Consider the following 18,681-nt stretch of genomic DNA (forward strand, 5'->3'; position numbering starts at 1 on the left):
CCCCTTTTCGGGATTCAGCCAATAGGAGGCCGCCGCTTCTCAGGGACCAATGGGGAGGAGCCGAGCGAGGCCAGTGGGCGACGCGAGCGGAGCGGAGGCGGGGCGGGGAGCGGGGTCACGTGGGGCGGCGCGGGGTGGCTGCCGGGAGCTGGCTGGGCCGGAGGCCGCGGGGCCGGCGCCCGCCGCGAGGAATGGGGCTGCCGGCCGCGTAGGGGCCATGCCGCCCGGGGCCCGGGCTTTCCCCGCTCCGCGCCCCGGCCGCCGCGCCCCGCGTCCGCCCCGGCATGGTGAACCTAGCGGCCATGGTGTGGCGCCGGCTCCTCCGGAAGAGGTGGGTGCTCGCCCTGGTCTTCGGGCTCTCGCTCGTCTACTTCCTCAGCAGCACCTTCAAGCAGGTCAGTGGCTGCCCGCCGCCCTCCCGCCTTTGCCCTCCCGGCCGCCTGGCTTCCCCCTGGGGTAGGGGGAGCCACCCGTGGAGCCGCGCTGCCAGTGTGTCCGAGGGTCCGGTGCGCTGGGACCGAGGACGGGCGAAGGGACCTGCTCATTTCGTTGGTGCCGGGGCGAGAAGGCGCTGCTAGGCCAGGGGCACAGGTGAAACTCGAACCCAGGTCTGTGGGCCCCTGACTGTGGTTATTACCCTTACTGCTGTCTGTGTGCCTTCTGCCTGCCGGGTCCAGGGCTTAGAGGGGGCGTGCGTTTCTTGCTTCTTCCTCCCGGCAGTCCTGGGGGATGGGTGTCCCCAGATTGCAGCGGGGGAAACTGAAACTCAAGAGGCGAAGGTGGTAAGTGGCCAAGCTGCGAGGCCAGCGCTGGCGTACCTGGCCTGCGTTTCCTTTGGGGGCTCAGTGGTCCACCTGGGAGACTCAGCAGGACCCATGAGGTACCCTTTCTGTGCATAACTTGTTTGGATGGAATTTCCTTCTCACATCCCCATCCCCTTCGTTTTTCTTCTGTGTGATAATTTCTGGGAGAAAATGGCAGAGTGGTTTGGTGGGAAATGCGACCAAAGCATTGGACGTTTATGAGTCTGGTTTGAGCGTTTGGGTTTTTAGAAAGGGTGAGAGCATACCTCGGAGTGTATCAGGTATAATACCGGTTTATGCTGTTCCTCTGGTGTCTGGTTGCTCTGATGCTCTCAAGGGTCAAGCTCGTAAATAAAATATATTAATGAATATAAAATAAACTATGTGGTCACCCTAGTTTAATAGGATCGGTGGGGGAGCTGCGTAAAGGGAACATAGGGAACTGTATCCCACCTCTTACCTTGGGCAAACAGAGAGGCTGAGTAGTGTTGTGAGCCTCTTTATTGACTGGGGTGTGTTGGTGACATTCAAGAACAAAGTGCTTCTGGGACTTGTGTTTTCTGCAACCTCACAGACACCTTCTTGTGGTCACGTGCTTTTCCTTCTCTGTCTGGCAGACCTCTGAGTGTTGCAGTGAGCCAGGACTCAATCTCTGCATTCTTCCCTACCTGACCCAGGTAATCTCTGGGACCATTGTTTATTTCCAGCTGTATGCTCTTGATACCCAAATTTGTAACTAGCCTAGACCTATCCAGAAAACTCCCCAATTCTTCTATCTGGTTGGTTACTTGCCATCTTTTTGAATGTGTCATAGGCTTTTCATTCTTGGCCAAAACAGAACTCTTGATTCTCCACCATCAACACTTCCTCTTCAGTCTTCCCGGGCTCACCAAGTGGCATTACTGTTCACCAGGTAGTCAAGCCGCAGATACGTCCTTTTCTCTCTCCAAAACATTGCCCCTGCCTCCACAGTGTATCCTGATTTTGTTTCTTTCTCCTGATTGTCACTGGTGCCACTCTAGGTCAAGCTACCTTGTCTGGACTGCTGCAGTAGCCCACCAGCAGGTTTCTGCTTCCTTTCTTTTCTTTTTCTTTTTTTTTTTTTTAAAGACTTATTTGAGAGAGAGAGGAGGAACAGAGGGAGAGAGAGAATCCGAAGCAGACTCTGTGCGGAGCATGGAGCCCAAGGCGGGGTTCGATCCCATGACCCTGAGATCATGACCTGAGCCGATACCAAGAGTCCCATCCTCAACCAACTGAGCTACCCAGGTGCCCCAGGTCTCTGCTTCCTTTCTTGTCCAACAGTCTCTTCTCTACCTATCAGTAATAGGGGTGATAATCTGGAAGAAAAAAAAAATCACAATTCTCCCCTAGGTATAATTCTTCTTTGGCTTTCTGTTGCACTCAGATAAAACTCCAGACTCCATTCCAAAAAAAAAAAAAAAAACTCCAGACTCCATTCCAGGATCGTTGCATGGTGAGTCTTTTTTGTCCCTTCAGGCCAGGCTAACCGTTACTGCCTCAGGCTACACTGGGTGATACAATCTAAATTAAGGTTCCTTGCCCATAGACCTGTTTTATTTTCTTTGTAGTAGGAATCACTGACTGAACATTTCTTGCTCATAAACTTGTTTATGTCTTTCCTCTCTCTCCCTTCTAGACGGTAATTTTCTTGAGAACAGGAACCTTGTCTGTATTATTCATAGAATCTCACCCCCTTGAATACTGCCAGGCACTTAATGGACACTCAAGTATGGTTTGAACAAACACGTGAGTTGTGAGTCTTTTTAATTGGGATGACTTTTCCTTTCTTCTCCAACTACCTTTTTTTTTTTTTTTTAAAGATTTTATTTATCTGAGAGAGAGAATGGGAGAGAGAGAGAGAGCATGAGAGGGGGGAGAGTCAGAGGGAGAAGCAGACTCCCCGCTGAGCAGGGAGCCTGATGTGGGACTCGATCCCGGGACTCTAGAATGACGACCTGAGCCGAAAGCAGTTGCTTAACCAACTGAGCCACCCAGGTGCCCCCAACTACCTTATTATGTCTTGACTCAGATGCTGTCTACTCTGTGACCTTCCCTACAACCATCTTTTAAGTACTATCGTGCACCGTGTGTATTTATTTTTAAATTACAGTGTGTCTTTTTTAGAAACCGGTGATCTATGACCATGATTGGGGAGGGATGATTGTGATTCGCCTAAAACTGTTGGCAAATTTCTCTGGGTCTGATCCTTCACACAGCCCAATAAACACTAAGAAACACTTCAGCTGTAACCTCTCTATCCCTGCCCATCAACTCCTGGCAACCACTAGTCAACTTTCTGTCTCTGTGGATTTGCTGTTTTGGACATTTCATATAAAGGAATCCTACAACATGTACTCTCCTTTCAGATCAGTTCTTTGTAGCATATAGTAGTGCTTCATTTTTTTTTTTTTTTTAAGATTTTATTCATTTATTTGAGAGAGAGAGTGTGTGTGTGTGTGTGTGTGTAAGAGAGCACAAGTGGTGGAGAGGGAGAAGCAGGTTGCCCATTGAGCAGGGAGCCCGATGCAGGGCTCAATCCCAGGACCCTGGGATCATGACCTGAGCTGAAGGCAGACACTTGACGACTGGGCCACCCAGGCGCCCTGTAGTAGTACTTCATTTTTATGTGTGGATAATATTCCATTGTATCCATCTCCTGCATTTTGTTTTCTTTTCATCAGTTGGTGGATGCTTGGCTTGTTTTCATTTTCTGGTTATTATAAATAATGTTGCTGTGAACATTGGTGTACAAGGTTTTATTTGGAAATATGTTTTCATTTTTCTTGGGTATGGTCCTAGGAGTGGAATTGATGGGTCACATGGTTTAACTTTTTGAGGAACTGCCAGACTGTTTTCCAAAGTGCCTGCACCATTTGCAATGAACTTTTAAGAAACTACACTTGTCAAGTTTTGATGTAGTACCAAAGAAGATTATCCGTAATTATTTGAAAAAGCCATTAAAATATCCCTTCCATTTCCAAATACACATCTTTGTGAGGTAGATTTTCTTCACATGCTTCAACCCAAACAACATATTGCAACAGATTAACCACAGAGGGAGATAGGAGAATCCTGCTGTCTTCCATTCAGCCAGACATTAAAAAGATCTGTAGAAATGTAAAAGCATTTTCTCACCAAGTTTATTTTTTTGTTTTGAAGAACGTTTTTTTCACAGACAAAAAAAAAAACAACAAACCCTGTTAACATATAATAGGTTCATTTTTATTTTTAGTTGAATAGATAATTTATTTAAAGTATTTTAAGAATTTATTTTTTAATTTCCAGTATGATCCTCATAAACCCACATGTGGAGATTCTCTGTAAGGGTCTTTGGGAGCCACAACTCGGAGCCCATTCTGGCTGATGCTGTGCTCTGTGCATTTGCCCCTCTTGCTCTGCTCCCTGCTGCAGTTCTGGTCGTCCACCACTCCTGAGCTGTGCGACTTGAGGCCAGTTTGCCTTGTTTTGCCTACCCTCAGTTTCTTCATCTGTGAGACGGAGATATGGTATGGAATATATGGGGCTGGGATGTGTGTGTTGGGATTGCATTGAGAAGAGGCGGTGAAAAGTTGTAAAGCTCAGTATGGTCCCATGCTCTGCTTCAGCGAAAGAAACTGAACTCGTGGAGCAGATGGAGCTGCTGTTCGCCTGGAAGCGAGCTGATTATCCTCTGTTGCTTTGAATTCCTCTTTTCTTTGGTTTTCATGTTAATTAATACTTTGGGGGATAGTTTAAATTGTAGAGATGGGAGTGCAGGAGAAATTAATGACAATGGTGGGGATGCCATTGGGGAAGAGGATTGGGTGCCAAGTACTTGGGCACATTTACTTAAGTGTTTAGTGAACCCCAGCCCTGCGCTAGGTGCGGTCTGCTAGGTGGTGGAGTACAAGGGGTGGGGGCTCACTCCAAGAGCCCATATTCTGCCAGGGAATTAAGGGGGCAGAAATGGCAAGTGACCAAAATCATTTCAGATGTTGATTTACCATATGAAGGAAACAAAACAAGATGTGGCGACAGAGCAGCAAGGTGGGCCTAATTCTGTGGGCATTCGAGCTGAGGCGGAAGAAATCCCAGTCATGGAGTCAGAGGGTCCTTCGAGGTCCTCTCATGTAAATAAATGTTCTCGTGTTCACGTGGAGCAGTTCTTGAAAGTCTTGGCATAACTCCTTGAAAATATATTAGCATCTTTAGCTTTCAAGTAACTAAGTATGTAAATTGCAGTAGACTAAGTATATAAGTTAGATACTTCTGAAGTGTAGCAAATCGTAAGAGAGTTGCTAATTGATTTTTGTTGTTGTTGTTGTTTTTGTTACTGATCACCAAGGTATGTATATTTTTCAGAAAGTTTGTCAAGTACTGCCCAGGGTAGAGGAGAACAGTGACCCCTAATTTCACCAACCATGGGACATTTATCTCATTTGACCCTTATAGTAACCCCTGAAAAATAGGGTGGTTATTGAAATACTCCTTTTAAAATCAGGCTAAGTAACATGTATTAGTAATAAAAACATTACTGTAGCTCCTTATAATTTATGAAGAAAGGTCTCCTGTTTTTTGCTTGTTTTTGTTTGTAGGGCGTGTGGACGTCTGTTGTGGTTGATTGCACTGATTTCTGTGCACACTTCTTTATCGACTGCTCTGGGGCACTTTGAGAATAGAGAGCCTGACTGCTTTTGTCTGTATATCCTTAATGCATTGTAAGGACTTGATACCTTTGTGGGGGGAAACACACATGCGTGCGCACACACACATATACATGCACGTGTATATATAAAAAGCCTAGAATTGAGACAACCTAATAGGGTAGGTCAGTTGGAAAGGGTTTAAAACTATGGAAGGAATCCCCTCAGTGCCCCTTCACTACACCGTTGGCGAGACTGGACCGTCAGAAAAGCAAATGTGTGCTAATTCATTACATTTGCCACTATGTCTTACACTACCTTTTGTACAGTCTTTTTTGATTGTACAACTCTTACCCAATCCTTTTGGCAGGGTCTTGATTATTCATGTTTGAAAACTTGAAAAAAAGTTCAAGTGCTAGAAAAATTGCCTTCCTGTTGACGGGGAGCATAGTTATGTGGAAGAGGTCCTTCCGCGATGCACTTGTCTGTGAACTCTTGTTTTCTTTTGGGAAGAATAACAGGATAGTTTGAGAGTAGTGTTAGGAGAACTTTTAACCTTGTTGTGAGATCCAGTGTATTTTGACCAGCCACTTACTAGTCTTTATGGCTATTAATTTATCTAGGGCAGCGTTTGAAGCTCAGTTTCGTTTGCACATAGCTTGATTATGCAGTTAACTGATACAGTCCCAGAAGAGCAGAGGAGTATGAATTTACAGGTAGTTAAGCAGTGTGCACCTAAGTGATTTTTCCCATATTCCCAAGGCTTCTGCACTTAGCCCCTCTTCTTGCACCAACCAAGGAATACAGCTGTTGTTTTTGTATAACCCATCCTGTTTCTACCGGTGCCAGTTCTTGCCTATAAATGAAACAAAAGGGAACGGCAGAATAGAAATTAAAGTCATTAAGTATAACTGTTTTACACTTAATAAATTAAAGAACACACTCCAGTACTGGTGCAGTGGTGGTGAAATTGTTAACGTAAATGCTGGTAATACTACAAATGGCGTATGTAACTTCGGGGAAGTTATTTGGCACTATATAGCAGGGACTATTTCTAATAATTATTACTATGAGTCATTGAAGAGAATAAACAAACCTCTGTTTTTATTGCAGTGCTGTCTGTGATAACAAAAACATGGGATGGGTCAAATGTTCTGTGGAGGGTGGTTTAATGAATTATGGCACATCAACATGATAGATTATTATACAGCCTTGAAAATGTTGTTATCAAGATAAGGTGGGTACTTATATGGTTTACCATCCAATTAGTGTCAAGAAGAGCTGAATGCAGGGCATCCTAATTTGTAGTCTAAATGCTGGGGTCGAAGGTTAGAAGTTAATATATAAAAATTGATAAAGCTTTATTTAAGCAATGGGACTGTGGGCAATTTTTGTCTTTAATGTTGGTAATCATGCTTTTTTTTTAAATAAAATTTTTATTTTGGGAGAATTACAGATTTAAAGAAAAGTTTCAAGGATAGTACAGAGTTTGCGTAGATCCCTCAGTGTCTTCTCTTGTTAATGATAATCATATTTTTATTATTTTAAATTAAAAATGAAAATATTCCAAAGATGACGAAAGATGTTAATAATCCCCTCTATCCCTTCCATGTTAATAGTCTGTAGCGTATCTTTCCATACTTTTATCTCAGTTCTTACAAACCTGTATGTGTATGTTATTATAATTGTTATCATAATGTGTGATGTAATATGCACATTGTTTTGTAACTTGCTTTTTTCACTTAATATATTGTGGACATCCAGTGGTCTAACACAGTGACTGTGTGTTAAAATCATTCAGATGCTTTAACAATATTGATTCCCAGGTCCCATCCACAGAGATTTTTACTCAGTCTGAAATTGGGCTCAGAAATCAGAATTTGTTTTAAAGTCCTACGTAATTTAATGTGCAAGCCAGGTTTGAGAACTACTCGAGATAAATACGTATCATTCACATCTGGGATTTTTGTAATAGCCATAGCTATACCAGTGTTGTTCAATCATTTCTCTGTTGGGTTTCTAGGTTTTTCCTACCATATAAATAGTGCTGTAGTAAACATCCTGGTACATCCTTACACATTGGTACTTTCTATAGAAAAAACTCAAAAGTGTGTTTGCTGTGTCAAAGTAGATGTGGATATGTATATTTTAGATATTAGTAGCTCTTCCCAAGTTGCTTTCCTAAAGAAATCTCAGTAACTATGAAGATCTGTTTCATTGTTTTAAAGTATACATCCTTTGCCATCAAACTTTCAAGGTTAGTCTCTTTTGCTGGTGACACGTGACAGGTCATTCTTAATGGTAAAAGCCACAAAATCTATTAAAAAGGTAGAATGTTTAAAGTATATAAAAAGCCTTTGGGAGGGAGTCTTGTATAATTGTTTTGTTTTCCAACAGCAGGTTGAAGGATTCATAAGACAGCTGTCGCATGCTTGTCCTGTTTTGTGGTACTTAGGCACCTTCCCCTTAGTTCCTTTAATAGTATAGGAAAAGCAGTTTTGAAAGCTCGGCTGCAGCTTGGAGGCTAGGAGAAAAAGCATAAGTGCTTGCCTCTAGAGCAGCATGGCCTTTGCATGTGTAGGTAAGGGCTGGCTGGAAGGATGTCTTATGAAAAGAAAGGTATGTTGTAAGAGTTACATAATCACTGTCTTTTCATAGGAGAAATTTGCAAGTTGACATGCTTCTTTTTTCCCCTAAAACCAACCTCCCACTTCAGTATTCCCCCTAAGTTTACCACTGAAGTACTCATGATGGCAAATGAAAGGGACCTTGTGCTCCAGATAAGTCCAGGTATTGTCTGGCGCAATTCCTTTGAAATTTGCTCTTATATTTTAAAGGTGTATTCAAATTTTACATTATATTTGGCAATGTGTGTGTTTCATTATAAAAAAATTTTTTTTAAAGGTTTTATTTATTTATTTGACAGAGAGTGAGAGACAGTGAGAGAGGGAACACAAGCAGGAGGAGTGGGAGAGGGAGAAGCAGGCTTCCCGCCGAGCAGGGAGCCTGATGCGGGGCTTGATCCCAGGACCCTGGGATCATATCCTGAGCTGAAGGCAGATGCTTAACGACTGAGCCACCCAGGGGCCCCTATTATAAAAAAATTTTTAAATGATTTACCATCAGAAAGAGAAAGTTTAAAACTTTTTCCCCTCCCAAGTTTTGCAATAAATTAACACTTAACACTTTTACAACAGGCATGTAATCCAAAGGCCAGTAATATAAATATGCCAGTTTTGAAGCATAGCCTTAATTTATTATTTTTCTACAGGTTTATTTTGCGTCTTGTATTATGGCTTTGGTTCAGACTTGGCTCATATGACCGATCCTGTCCTGCAAGCTTTCTTATATTGTTTCTGTCCTGTTACATAGAAACAATACTTTAACCTTCCCATTGGTGGTCTCTTTATAGGAGGAAAGGGCAGTGAGAGATCGGAATCTCCTCCAGGTTCAAGACCACGACCAGCCCATTCCGTGGAAAGTGCAGTTTCACCTGGGGAACAGCAGTCGGCCTGGCAACCAGTGCCGGAACTCCATTCAAGGGAAGCACCTCATCACGGATGAGCTAGGTAGGGCTGGCTCCCCTCTGCAGCCAGCGAAGGGCTACGGTATGAGTCCGTTGCTGTGGTTTTATACAGTGCCATTTCCAGCATTTCTCACATCTCTGTCTTTCATACCTTACTTGTCATTCTAGGTTCCCCTCGTTGTCAGAGAAGTTTGGCATGATAATTCTGTCTCCAAAGCTCCTTGTGCCTGTAATGCACGGTTTCAGCATTTGATCATGTGCCCTCTAGGCTACTTCCTACCCATCTCTTCCTGGGCCCCGGATGTTCAGATCTTGCCCATGTTGTCTTCTCATCTTAGTGGTAAAGTCTACAGGGTAGCCAGTGTTCCTCCTTGGTGACCTGCATAATATCCACACAGTTCTGGCACTTAGGAAATGTGCTTGTTGACTGACTGACTAGGTGATCTCACATGAATGATAAACACATTCATTTTTCTTATTATTATATATTGACTTATTTTTTTAAAGATTTTATTTATTTGAGAGAGAGAGCACAAGCAGAGGGAGGGGGAGAGTGAGAAGCAGACTCCTCACTGAGCAGAGAGCCTGGTGTGGGGCTGGATCCCAGGACCTTGGGATCATGACCCGATCCGAAGGGAGATGCTTAATTGACTGAGCCACCCAGGTGCCCTATTTACTTATTTTAGAGGGAGAGCACATGTATATGCATGAGCAGGGGGAGGGGCAGAGGGAGAGGGAGAGAAGCAGACTCCCCACTGAGCATGGAGCCCAACGTGGGGCTTGATCCCACGACCCTGAGATCATGACCTGAGCCGAAATCAAGAGTCAGACGCTTAACTGACTGAGCCACCCAGGCGCCTGAATGATAAACACATTCAAAATGTGTTACTTACCAGTGAAAACAGCAGCCTGTTTGTCTGGGAGCTTTCTCCCAGAGTTTTGTTGCCTCCTTTTAGTCTGTAAGAAAGGCAGTTCCTGTGCTGTTGAGGTGGTTGGATTAGCTGATTGAGGTCTCACCACTTGAAGGCTGGCCCTGTCTTCCCGAAGAGGGACTCCCACTAATGCACAGTTGAGCTCTTAATTATGTGCTGGGTACGGGGCTAAAACCTCTCCTTGAGTATCTTGCTGATTTGTGTAATAGTCTTAGAGCGTAGGCATTGCTCTGGTCACTTTATAGGTGAAGGCAGACACCAAGAGGCTAAAGAAGTTGCCTACAATGGCAAGGATTCTTTTATAAACCATGATCAGGGTACCATTATCACACCAAAAGAGTAACACTTTCCCTTAAAGTCCACTATCCAAACAGTTTTCAGAGTTTCCTGCTAGTTTTGCAGATTGTTTTTACTTTTCTTAGTTGGTGATTTGCAAATAATCCGGTTGGTTTGTTTGCAGGAGTAAATTTTGCTCTGTTTCAAAGAGTCTCGGCACAAATGGACTGTGAGTGTGGCAGTGCTGGAATCGACACAGGGCAGCCTTGAATTAGAGTATTGATACCCGATGACTGAGCAAAATGCAGACGTGCTGTCATTCAAGTGAAGCAAGAGTGCATTTATTGTTCTTTTCAAAAAGAAGTTTGCATTCCCAGCAAAAAAACAAAAACAAAAACAAAAAACAGCTTTCCCCAAAAGATCTCAAAAGCATCAGATCAGATGAGATTACTTGGAATTGAGGGAAGGGATCAGAGGAAAAACACCCACCTAAGGTAGAAGAACTGGAAAATTTTGCACAAGAATGGGGTTCCAAGCCAGCAGCGATGCCAATGTCAAACTCTGTCTTTAAGATTGTATTGAAAAAGCAAATAATATTGCAGATAGCCCCTTGTTTTTTGTTTAAAGATTTTATTTATTTATTTGACAGAGAGAGACAGCTAGAGAGGGAACACAAGCAGGGGGAGTGGGAGAGGGAGAAGCAGGCTTCCCGCTGAGCAGGAAGCCCGATGCAGGGCTCAATCCCAGGACCCCGGGATCATGACCTGAGCCGAAGGCAGACGCTTAACGACTGAGCCACCCAGGCGCCCCTTGTTTTGCTTTTTAAACAAAGTTTGGCAAAGGAAAATTTACTTCCATAAGATGAAATAGCTGGTCAGCGGGCAGACCTAGGGCCAGGACTGAACTTGGGAGTTCTGTCCTTTCTTTCTTAGAGACTGTTGTGTTTCTATGACACCCAGTGAGAAAACATGAAATCTTACACCTTGACTTTAATAGTTAATATTAGGTTACGAGTGATAGTCATTTTCTTTTGCTGTAGCTAACACAAGAATAATTTTCTTCTGATTAATTCAAGTGAGACAAAGACTCTCAGACTTCTTAAAAAGTTCCAAGAATCGATGAATAAAAATTGCAGATCCATAGTTTGTATTGTACCTCCATGACTGTGAGAAGAAACAGTTTCATAAAGAAAACTTGCAGGAATTTATACTTTTCAGCAAGCGGATGCTACCACGAATATTGCCAGGGTAACACTTATTAAATAAGACAACCAATTAGTATGACAAAGTTTTTCAACGTTAGAAGTTAATATCCCAGTCAATCACGACACACTCTGAGGTTGTGATCTTACTGGACTCCTTGTTGGAAACAACATTGGCACGAGTAGATTTATGATGCAGAAGAAGAAATCTTGAGCTCTCTTTCAATTGGAAATCAGAAAGCCCTGTGGTTTCAAGACTAAATACTGGCAGTTAGCACTGGGGAGTGAAAGGTGGGGGAGGGGGGGTGAAAGGTGGCCAGCGCGGCTGACACCTACAATTCGGAAGAGAGAAAGGGGCAGAAAGATAATTTCAACAAGTGGAGTTTAGGCTACGTTATATTTTACGTATTCCTGACAGAGAGGTGATAAGATTGCAGTATAGTTATCATTTTTGACCGAATTTTGAAAAACATGCTGGCTTCTTTGGGTTTTTGTTGGTTTATTTATAATCTCTGTGAAGAAAATGAGTAAGAATAGTTACAAAGAACCCCAGAAACATGTATTATAGCATTTGAGGCGTCGTCTCTTAATTTAGAAGACAGAATGTAGTTAAAAAAAGCAACACAAAGCACTCAGTTCTTAGGTAACTGGGGTCTGGTTCTTTCCAGGCCCCAGTTTTCCAGGTGTTAAGAGAGGGCCCTCTGCGTCTCTTCCATTGTTATTTTACTGGTGCCTCCTGCTTTTGCGCAGACTTTGTTTCCCAGAGTAGTTTCTGAAAACAACCTTATACTTCACTAAGTCTCATTCTCTGAGGATTAAGAAGCTGGGGCAGGGGCACCTGGGTGGCTCAGTCGTTAAGCGTCTGCCTTCGGCTCAGGTCATGATCCCAGGGTTCTGGGATCGAGCCCCGCATTGGGCTCCCTGCTCCACGGGAAGCCTGCTTCTCTCTCTCCCACTCCCCCTGCTTGTGTTCCCTCTCTTGCTGTGTCTCTCTCTGTCAAATAAATAAATAAAATCTTTAAAAAAAAAAAAAAAAAAGCTGGGGCATTTGGAATGGAATGATGCTGGCAACAACTGCTCCGCACCTGTGGGCGCGGGGTAGGGACCTGTGGGCCGGGGTAGGGGCCTGTGGGCCTGGGTAGGGGCCTGTGGGCTGGTAGGGACTTGTGGGCCAGAGTAGGGACCTGTGGGCCCGGGTAGGGACCTGTGGGCCCGGGTAGGGGCCTGTGGGCCGGGGTAGGGACCTGTGGGCTGGTAGGGACCTGTGGGCCAGAGTAGGGACCTGTGGGCCAGTAGGGACCTGTGGGCCTGGGTAGGGGCCTGTGGGCCGGAGTAGGGGCCTTTGGGCCGGAGTAGGGGTCTGTGGGCTGGGGTAGGGACCTGTGGGCCTGTGCGTGCACCTGGGAGTTTCCCAAGAGCCATGTGGTGTCCCTTGTGCACTTATTCTTACATTTTTCTGTCCCACTCCCAGAAGATTGTAGAGAAATGTCTGTTTAGCAGCTCTGAACAATATATTAGTTTTTACGAGGAGAGTCTTTCCTTTAAGTTGAGTATGGGTTTGACTGGGTTGGAGGCAGTGTGTTTACAGATGACAGGATTTATGAGTGGAGCAAATGAGGATTTTTCTCCCTTGGGTATTAGAGAGCTTGCATTCCTGGATTCTGAAGGGTAGTTGAATCCCAGCCTGTATACTTACAAACAGCTTAAATCAATTTATGAAGGCTCAGTGTGGCTACTTTTTGAAAAATCCTCCAAATCACTAAAGAAATGCAAGCATTTAAAAGATATTTGTAAAGATTGTAAAAAGGCGGTTGGTTGGTTGGTTTTTAAATCTAGATGGCTCTCACTTTCAGGAATGAATGCCTTGGTTTTTTTCTATTTTTCTTTCTTTCTTTCTTTCTTTTTTTGAAAACAATGCCATTTTTCTTCAGTCACAGATGAAAGAGTGGCTTGCATTGGTTAAGCATGACTTGACATGGGGATTAAATCAAACATGTGTCGGCAGACCAGAAGGCGATTTTAGGTAGATGAGAACGTATAGCCTGCTCCCCGCCCAGGAGCCTGCGGTGCCTGTCCACGGCGGCCCGCAGAGAGCAAGCCCTGGTCGCGCTGTGCCGGCCTCCTGGCCCTCTGGTGCTTGGCGTGCTCCACATGTCACGTCCTGGCTGTGCGTGTGCTGCGCGGGCAGTACTTGGATTGCTGCTTCGCACTCGCCCCGGTAGAGAGGTGGGAGGCCTGCCGGCTTTCTACTCAGGTGAGTCTCTGACTTCCAGGCTACATTTGTGAAAGGAAGGACTTGCTGGTGAACGGCTGCTGTAACGTCAACGTCCCCGGCACCAAGCAGTACCGCTGTGACGGCTGCTTGCCCCATGGCTGCTGCGGCGCCTACGAGTACTGCGTGTCCTGCTGCCTGCAGCCCAGCAAGGTACGGACGGCGGCCGCCGACTCCAGGCCCCTTCTCTGTGCCCTTACTGGATGCTGAGCATCGAGGTCTCTGGAAGGGAGGGCTGAGACGGGGACTGTGTAGATGGCAGAAACTGCTGCTGTGAAGCAGTGCCCACGAGGAAGGGAGTTGTTCCCACTGACTGGGGTGGCTCGTTTGCAGGAGGGGCCCCTGGGTCCCCATCAGCACTCTCACGGATTGGGTATCAGGCTCGTGCTCATTTGAGCTTGCTCTCTCCCTCTCTCTACCCCCCTCTTCCACATCAGCAGTCTCTTAGTTTAGGAGAAATATCCAAGGTTACCTTGTGCTGCTGAGTCTGGAATTTATTACAGGTACTAACTTTTGTTTCCATAGCAACTTCTCCTGGAGCGCTTCCTCAACCGGGCAGCCGTGGCGTTCCAGAACCTTTTCATGGCTGTCGAAGATCACTTTGAATTGTGTCTGGCCAAATGCAGGACCTCATCCCAGGTCAGAAAGCTGTGATGCCGCTAGCTGGGGGATGGGGGGGTGGGAGTCAGGGTCGAGAATAAACTCAAAAATAGGCAGTGGGAGCCTCTCGGTGGGGTAATAAGGGAGAAGGGATTTAAGCGACGCGGTGTCGAGCTTTGTTTGGTGGAATGATGGTATTTAGAATGTCAGCGTGAGATTTGTACATGCTAGGAAAGTAAAATATTTATATGAAATCAAGGTTTAATCAGCTTGCATCTCCTCTCTCTGATTGGCATGTCCGCACGTGAAGTGGAAGCTTACAATTATTTCTGAGTCTGGGTGGAGTCCTGATTGTCCAGTTCCTGAGAACAGTTCTCTCCCCCACGTCTCTGACTGAAATATGACTACAGCTTTCCAGCAACCACTTGTTTGGAGGAAGTAGTCATTTCTTCTGGGACAGAGTTGTGGTTTATTTTAGGATTCAAGGGGATGGGGCAGGTGGGCATTTAAAAATACACGAATAAATCTGTGGTCAAGCTCTCAGTAGTCACTAGCATGCTGTCCGTAAATGCTCTGTTCTTCGGGCGCTCAGCGCTACCCCTGGCCCTGTGGGTGTCTGCATGTCTGTGCCTTTGCATCACTGCACCCTCGGCTCTCCGCTTCTGTGGTCGGGCGGTTGTCGGGGCTCTCGATGTAAGATCGCCACCCGTGTGTGGTGTACGAGCGTGCTTCTCCTGGCTTCTACTCGTGGTGTCTACAAGACTACACTGGCTTCGTCTGAGATAGCAGACTCGTTTGTCATTCTTTGTGACTCTTGTACCCTTTGCCAGGTTTCTGTAGACTGCCTTTTGATTTTATGCCGCTTTGTGCATCTCTGGTCTGCTCTTAGAGCATTCAGGATCACTGGGTAAATATTTCAGGGATTATAATGAGCATTTGAAAACATGAAGAAATTCCTGATGGTCTTGTTTTCCTGGAAGAGCTTTCTACTTGAACGGGCTTTAAAGGAAATGTGGAAGAAGGCTGAACACATGACTCATTTTGATTCAGATTTTCTCTCATTCTGAGAAATTCTAGAAAAGGCGGAATATTTTCTTTCCTTAACTGATAAAACCCAGACACTATTTCCAATCTTGAGGGAGGATGCTAACCTTTTTGAGTTGATCTTTTTATTATAAAGAGAGAGTTTCCAGTTGCCAGTTTGTCTTGATTGCGGTATCCCAAAAAAAGATGTGCTGCGTGTCTATAAATTAGATTAATACTTATGATTTAGATGTTAATCACTGGTCTTGGGCTAATTAATGAACTCCAGACTAGCCAAAAACTCAAGTTGCCTGTATGAAAATAAATTGCTGAAAAATTATCCGTCGGGGATGATTGTCCGTGTTAAATCCACTTTCCATTTATTTAGCCAAATGAGGCTTATGTGGTATTGTGGGATTTGGCTCGTGTACCAGACCTTGAGGTACATAAAACTTCAGGAAAGCGCCTGGACGTGGCATCTCCTTCGTCTCTGCAGGGTTCAGTACCAGGAACTGAATTTCCTTGGAGCACAGAAGTCAGGAGCAAAACACCTGCTGGATCTTAATCTAACTTAACATCATCTGGGAAAAAATAGTTGTCTTGAGTTGCTAGGTTGTTTTAAAAAACAAACAAAACTCACTGTTGACAGAGGAAGAAATGGGCATGTGGTGATGTTCTGTCCATTTTCATGCTTTTCATTGGCATTCTGTGTTGAGCATGCACCTTTGTTTCAAAGCAGTGCCTGGATTCTTTTGGTGGCATTTGGAGATGGCCTCGTGTAGGCTCCTGCAGGGAGTCCCTGCCCACAGTCCCGCTCTGGCCTCCACTGTCCCACAAGGGAGGTGTGTGAGACTCTGCTCTCTCTCACGGCGCTCTTATCTTCCCTTTTGCCAACAGAGCGTGCAGCACGAGAACACCTATAGGGACCCCATAGCCAAGTACTGCTATGGAGAGAGCCCTCCCGAGCTCTTCCCCGCGTGATGGGCACAGAAGGCAGACCAGGCACCACCGGAGAGCTTGGGGCCTGAAGCCACCCTCCAGCGTTCTCTAGTCCTCTTGGAAGAAGAGAGGCATCGCGCGGGAGCCTCGGCTTTGACCACTTCTTGTGTTGTAGTCTGTGGCCTCGCTCTCCGCTGGGCTTTACCCTGTGAAACTGTTCTGTAAAGCAGCTTGGAAACACCAGCGGGTCATGTTCAAGAACAAACTACAGGCGAGTTTGCGGAGGTGTTGGCGCTCTGGGGCACCTCTCCCGTGGCAGACTCATCGAACCCTTCCCTGTAAAGTTATTTATTGGATTTCTCTGGAGTAGTGGGAAAATGATAATGTTTTATATAGGAAGATGCCTTGCCTTGATAGTTGAATATATTCAAGGAAATTGTTGTTGTTCTTGTTTTCTTGTGTTCTTGAGTTTTATGAGTTAAGTCATCCCTTCACCCAGATAAAACATTTGGCCTCTTTGAATGTGCGTGTTCTCTCAAGGTAGTTATTTGGGTTTTGTTTTAACAGCACCTTCAGGAGTGGGCCCTGGACACTGTATCCTGACATCTAAAATTGTCAACACCTCAGAGCTACTCTTCCCCGTACCGGCTTCCCTGCAGGGGGCACCAGGCGCCCTCAGCTTTTCTCGTAGTGGTATTTGAATATGCTTTCATACCTGCGTGTGAGCACTGTTTGAACCAGAAATTCCAACTCACTGTTCTGGAGGATTTTGTTCTCATTTCCCATGCCACTATTGACGTGATTGCAGTCTGCTCAGCCGTGGTACGCTGGGAGCCTCAGGAACGTCGCCGGCAGCCTCCTCTCCTCTCCTGTCATGGAAAACTGGTGTTAAGGGGATTCCTAAGTGGAGATACATCTAGCAACCGGCTGTAAGCAGTCATCCTTCATCGCTTCCAACTTCAGGACATGTAACAGGTTCAGACCTTCAGTTTCCTTATGATCTGCAAAGAAGAAGAAAACCCAAGTTTCTGTCAAGGTTCTGTGAGAATTACCCATGCCCTCAGTGGGGCGAGTCTGTGAAGGCCTGGCGTGCTGGTTGCTGGTCCACGTGCTCGAGGTGCCCCCCACTGGGTTTCTAGTATGACACTGAATCTCGCAGGCTCAACGTCGAGAGTATTTGGTCCTCCCATCAAGACATCCTGGCCCTCAAATAGTATGGCTCTCGCTCTAGTATGGGAGACATGGGCACACAGCTCTTTCCTGGAGCGAGCCCCTCACTAACCGCCAGGATTGGGCAGGGTCTTTTTCATTTTTTGGTTGTTGAAGCTGTTGACCTTGGAGTGGGGCAGTAGTTTTACAATCCACTTTTGACATGTTTTTCAGTAGGGCTTTTTCTTTGGACCATGTTTGCCTTCCAGTATGTTTCTGCATTATGTAGCAATAATTCCCCTTACCTTTCTCCTATTACTTCTTCAACTTCTCTTCCCAAAGTGGTTTGTCCCCCTAAATAAGCTTTCTCCAAGGGCTAACTGGCAATTGTTTTTAATGTTTCCCCCCCCCAAAATCTATTTAGTTTGCATTGGACTTTTTGGATTCTATGTGCATTCACGGTGCTAAATCAAACTTTGTATGTGAAAGAAATGTGCATGTCTGGATGTTTTACCATCTCATTCTTTTTGGTAACTCAGTCTGGTGTATGTCTGTCTCACGTGGGTTGGCACTGGAGTCAGCCTCCCCTTGGAGCTCATTTGAACTTTTGAACAATGTAACAGATTTAATGTGAAAACGGCTTTATATCAAAGACTAACCCCTGCCTCTTTACTTCGTACTTGAATTATTGACGAGCACGTTCTGCACCGAATTTTCAGTGCTTTCACAAACAGCTCACTTGTATTACTACCTTGTAGATGAGGAAGTAGTGAGAGGTGAAGTGACTTCCCAGAGTCCCCACTCAGATACAACAACAGAACCAAAGCAAGAACTTCATCTCTGGCTTCAGGTCAGCTGTCCTTCCCACCGCCTCTCACCAGCCCCACTGCTGACTCATCCGTAATCATCCCCCCAAGAGCATATAGATTTCAGTTGTCCAGGCCAAAAGAGAAGAGAGGTGGCATCAATAGCCAATTTGGGTTGATAATTCAGAGGTCATTTTCATTTGGCCCTGGAATATGTTTGTGTTTGTGGGGTTTTTTGTTTCTGTTTTTGTTTATTTACTTAAGTCAATTTAGAGGCGTGTTCACGTTTTGGAAAGTCACAGTGCTGCAGACTACATAATAAAACACTGACGGACCTGGACCATTGCTCGACCTCCCCAGCCTTCCAACCCAGAACCCCTCCCTGCTCTGCACTCTCTGGGTTGTTTCTGGTTTCCTCAACTGAGCGTTTCTAGAATTAGGGACCTCGTCTTGGTTTTGCGTGCCCAGAGTTTAGCAAAGTGTGTGATACATACTGGGATTTTAGGGA

General features: G+C 45.2%; 1 protein-coding gene across 5 annotated transcripts; it reads left to right on the top strand.

Moving 5' to 3' along the window:
* Positions 1-136: 136 nt before the first annotated feature.
* On the top strand, positions 137-17,859 carry CUNH12orf49 (chromosome unknown C12orf49 homolog). Of its 5 annotated transcripts, none has more exons than XM_032431549.1 (5): positions 137-395; positions 8,862-9,018; positions 13,658-13,809; positions 14,182-14,295; positions 16,177-17,859. In XM_032431549.1, exons 1-5 carry the CDS (start codon positions 285-287, stop codon positions 16,258-16,260), a joined length of 618 nt encoding a protein of 205 aa, XP_032287440.1. In that variant the 5' UTR covers positions 137-284; the 3' UTR covers positions 16,261-17,859. The 5 variants fall into 5 exon arrangements, with proteins under 5 accessions (XP_032287440.1, XP_032287437.1, XP_032287439.1 ...); XM_032431546.1 differs by having other exon boundaries at positions 182-331; positions 8,862-9,057; XM_032431548.1 differs by having other exon boundaries at positions 182-331.
* Positions 17,860-18,681: the final 822 nt, after the last annotated feature.

The sequence above is a fragment of the Phoca vitulina genome, unplaced genomic scaffold (assembly GCF_004348235.1).
Source record: "Phoca vitulina isolate PV1807 unplaced genomic scaffold, GSC_HSeal_1.0 scaffold46, whole genome shotgun sequence".
Taxonomy (NCBI): Eukaryota; Metazoa; Chordata; class Mammalia; order Carnivora; family Phocidae; genus Phoca; species Phoca vitulina.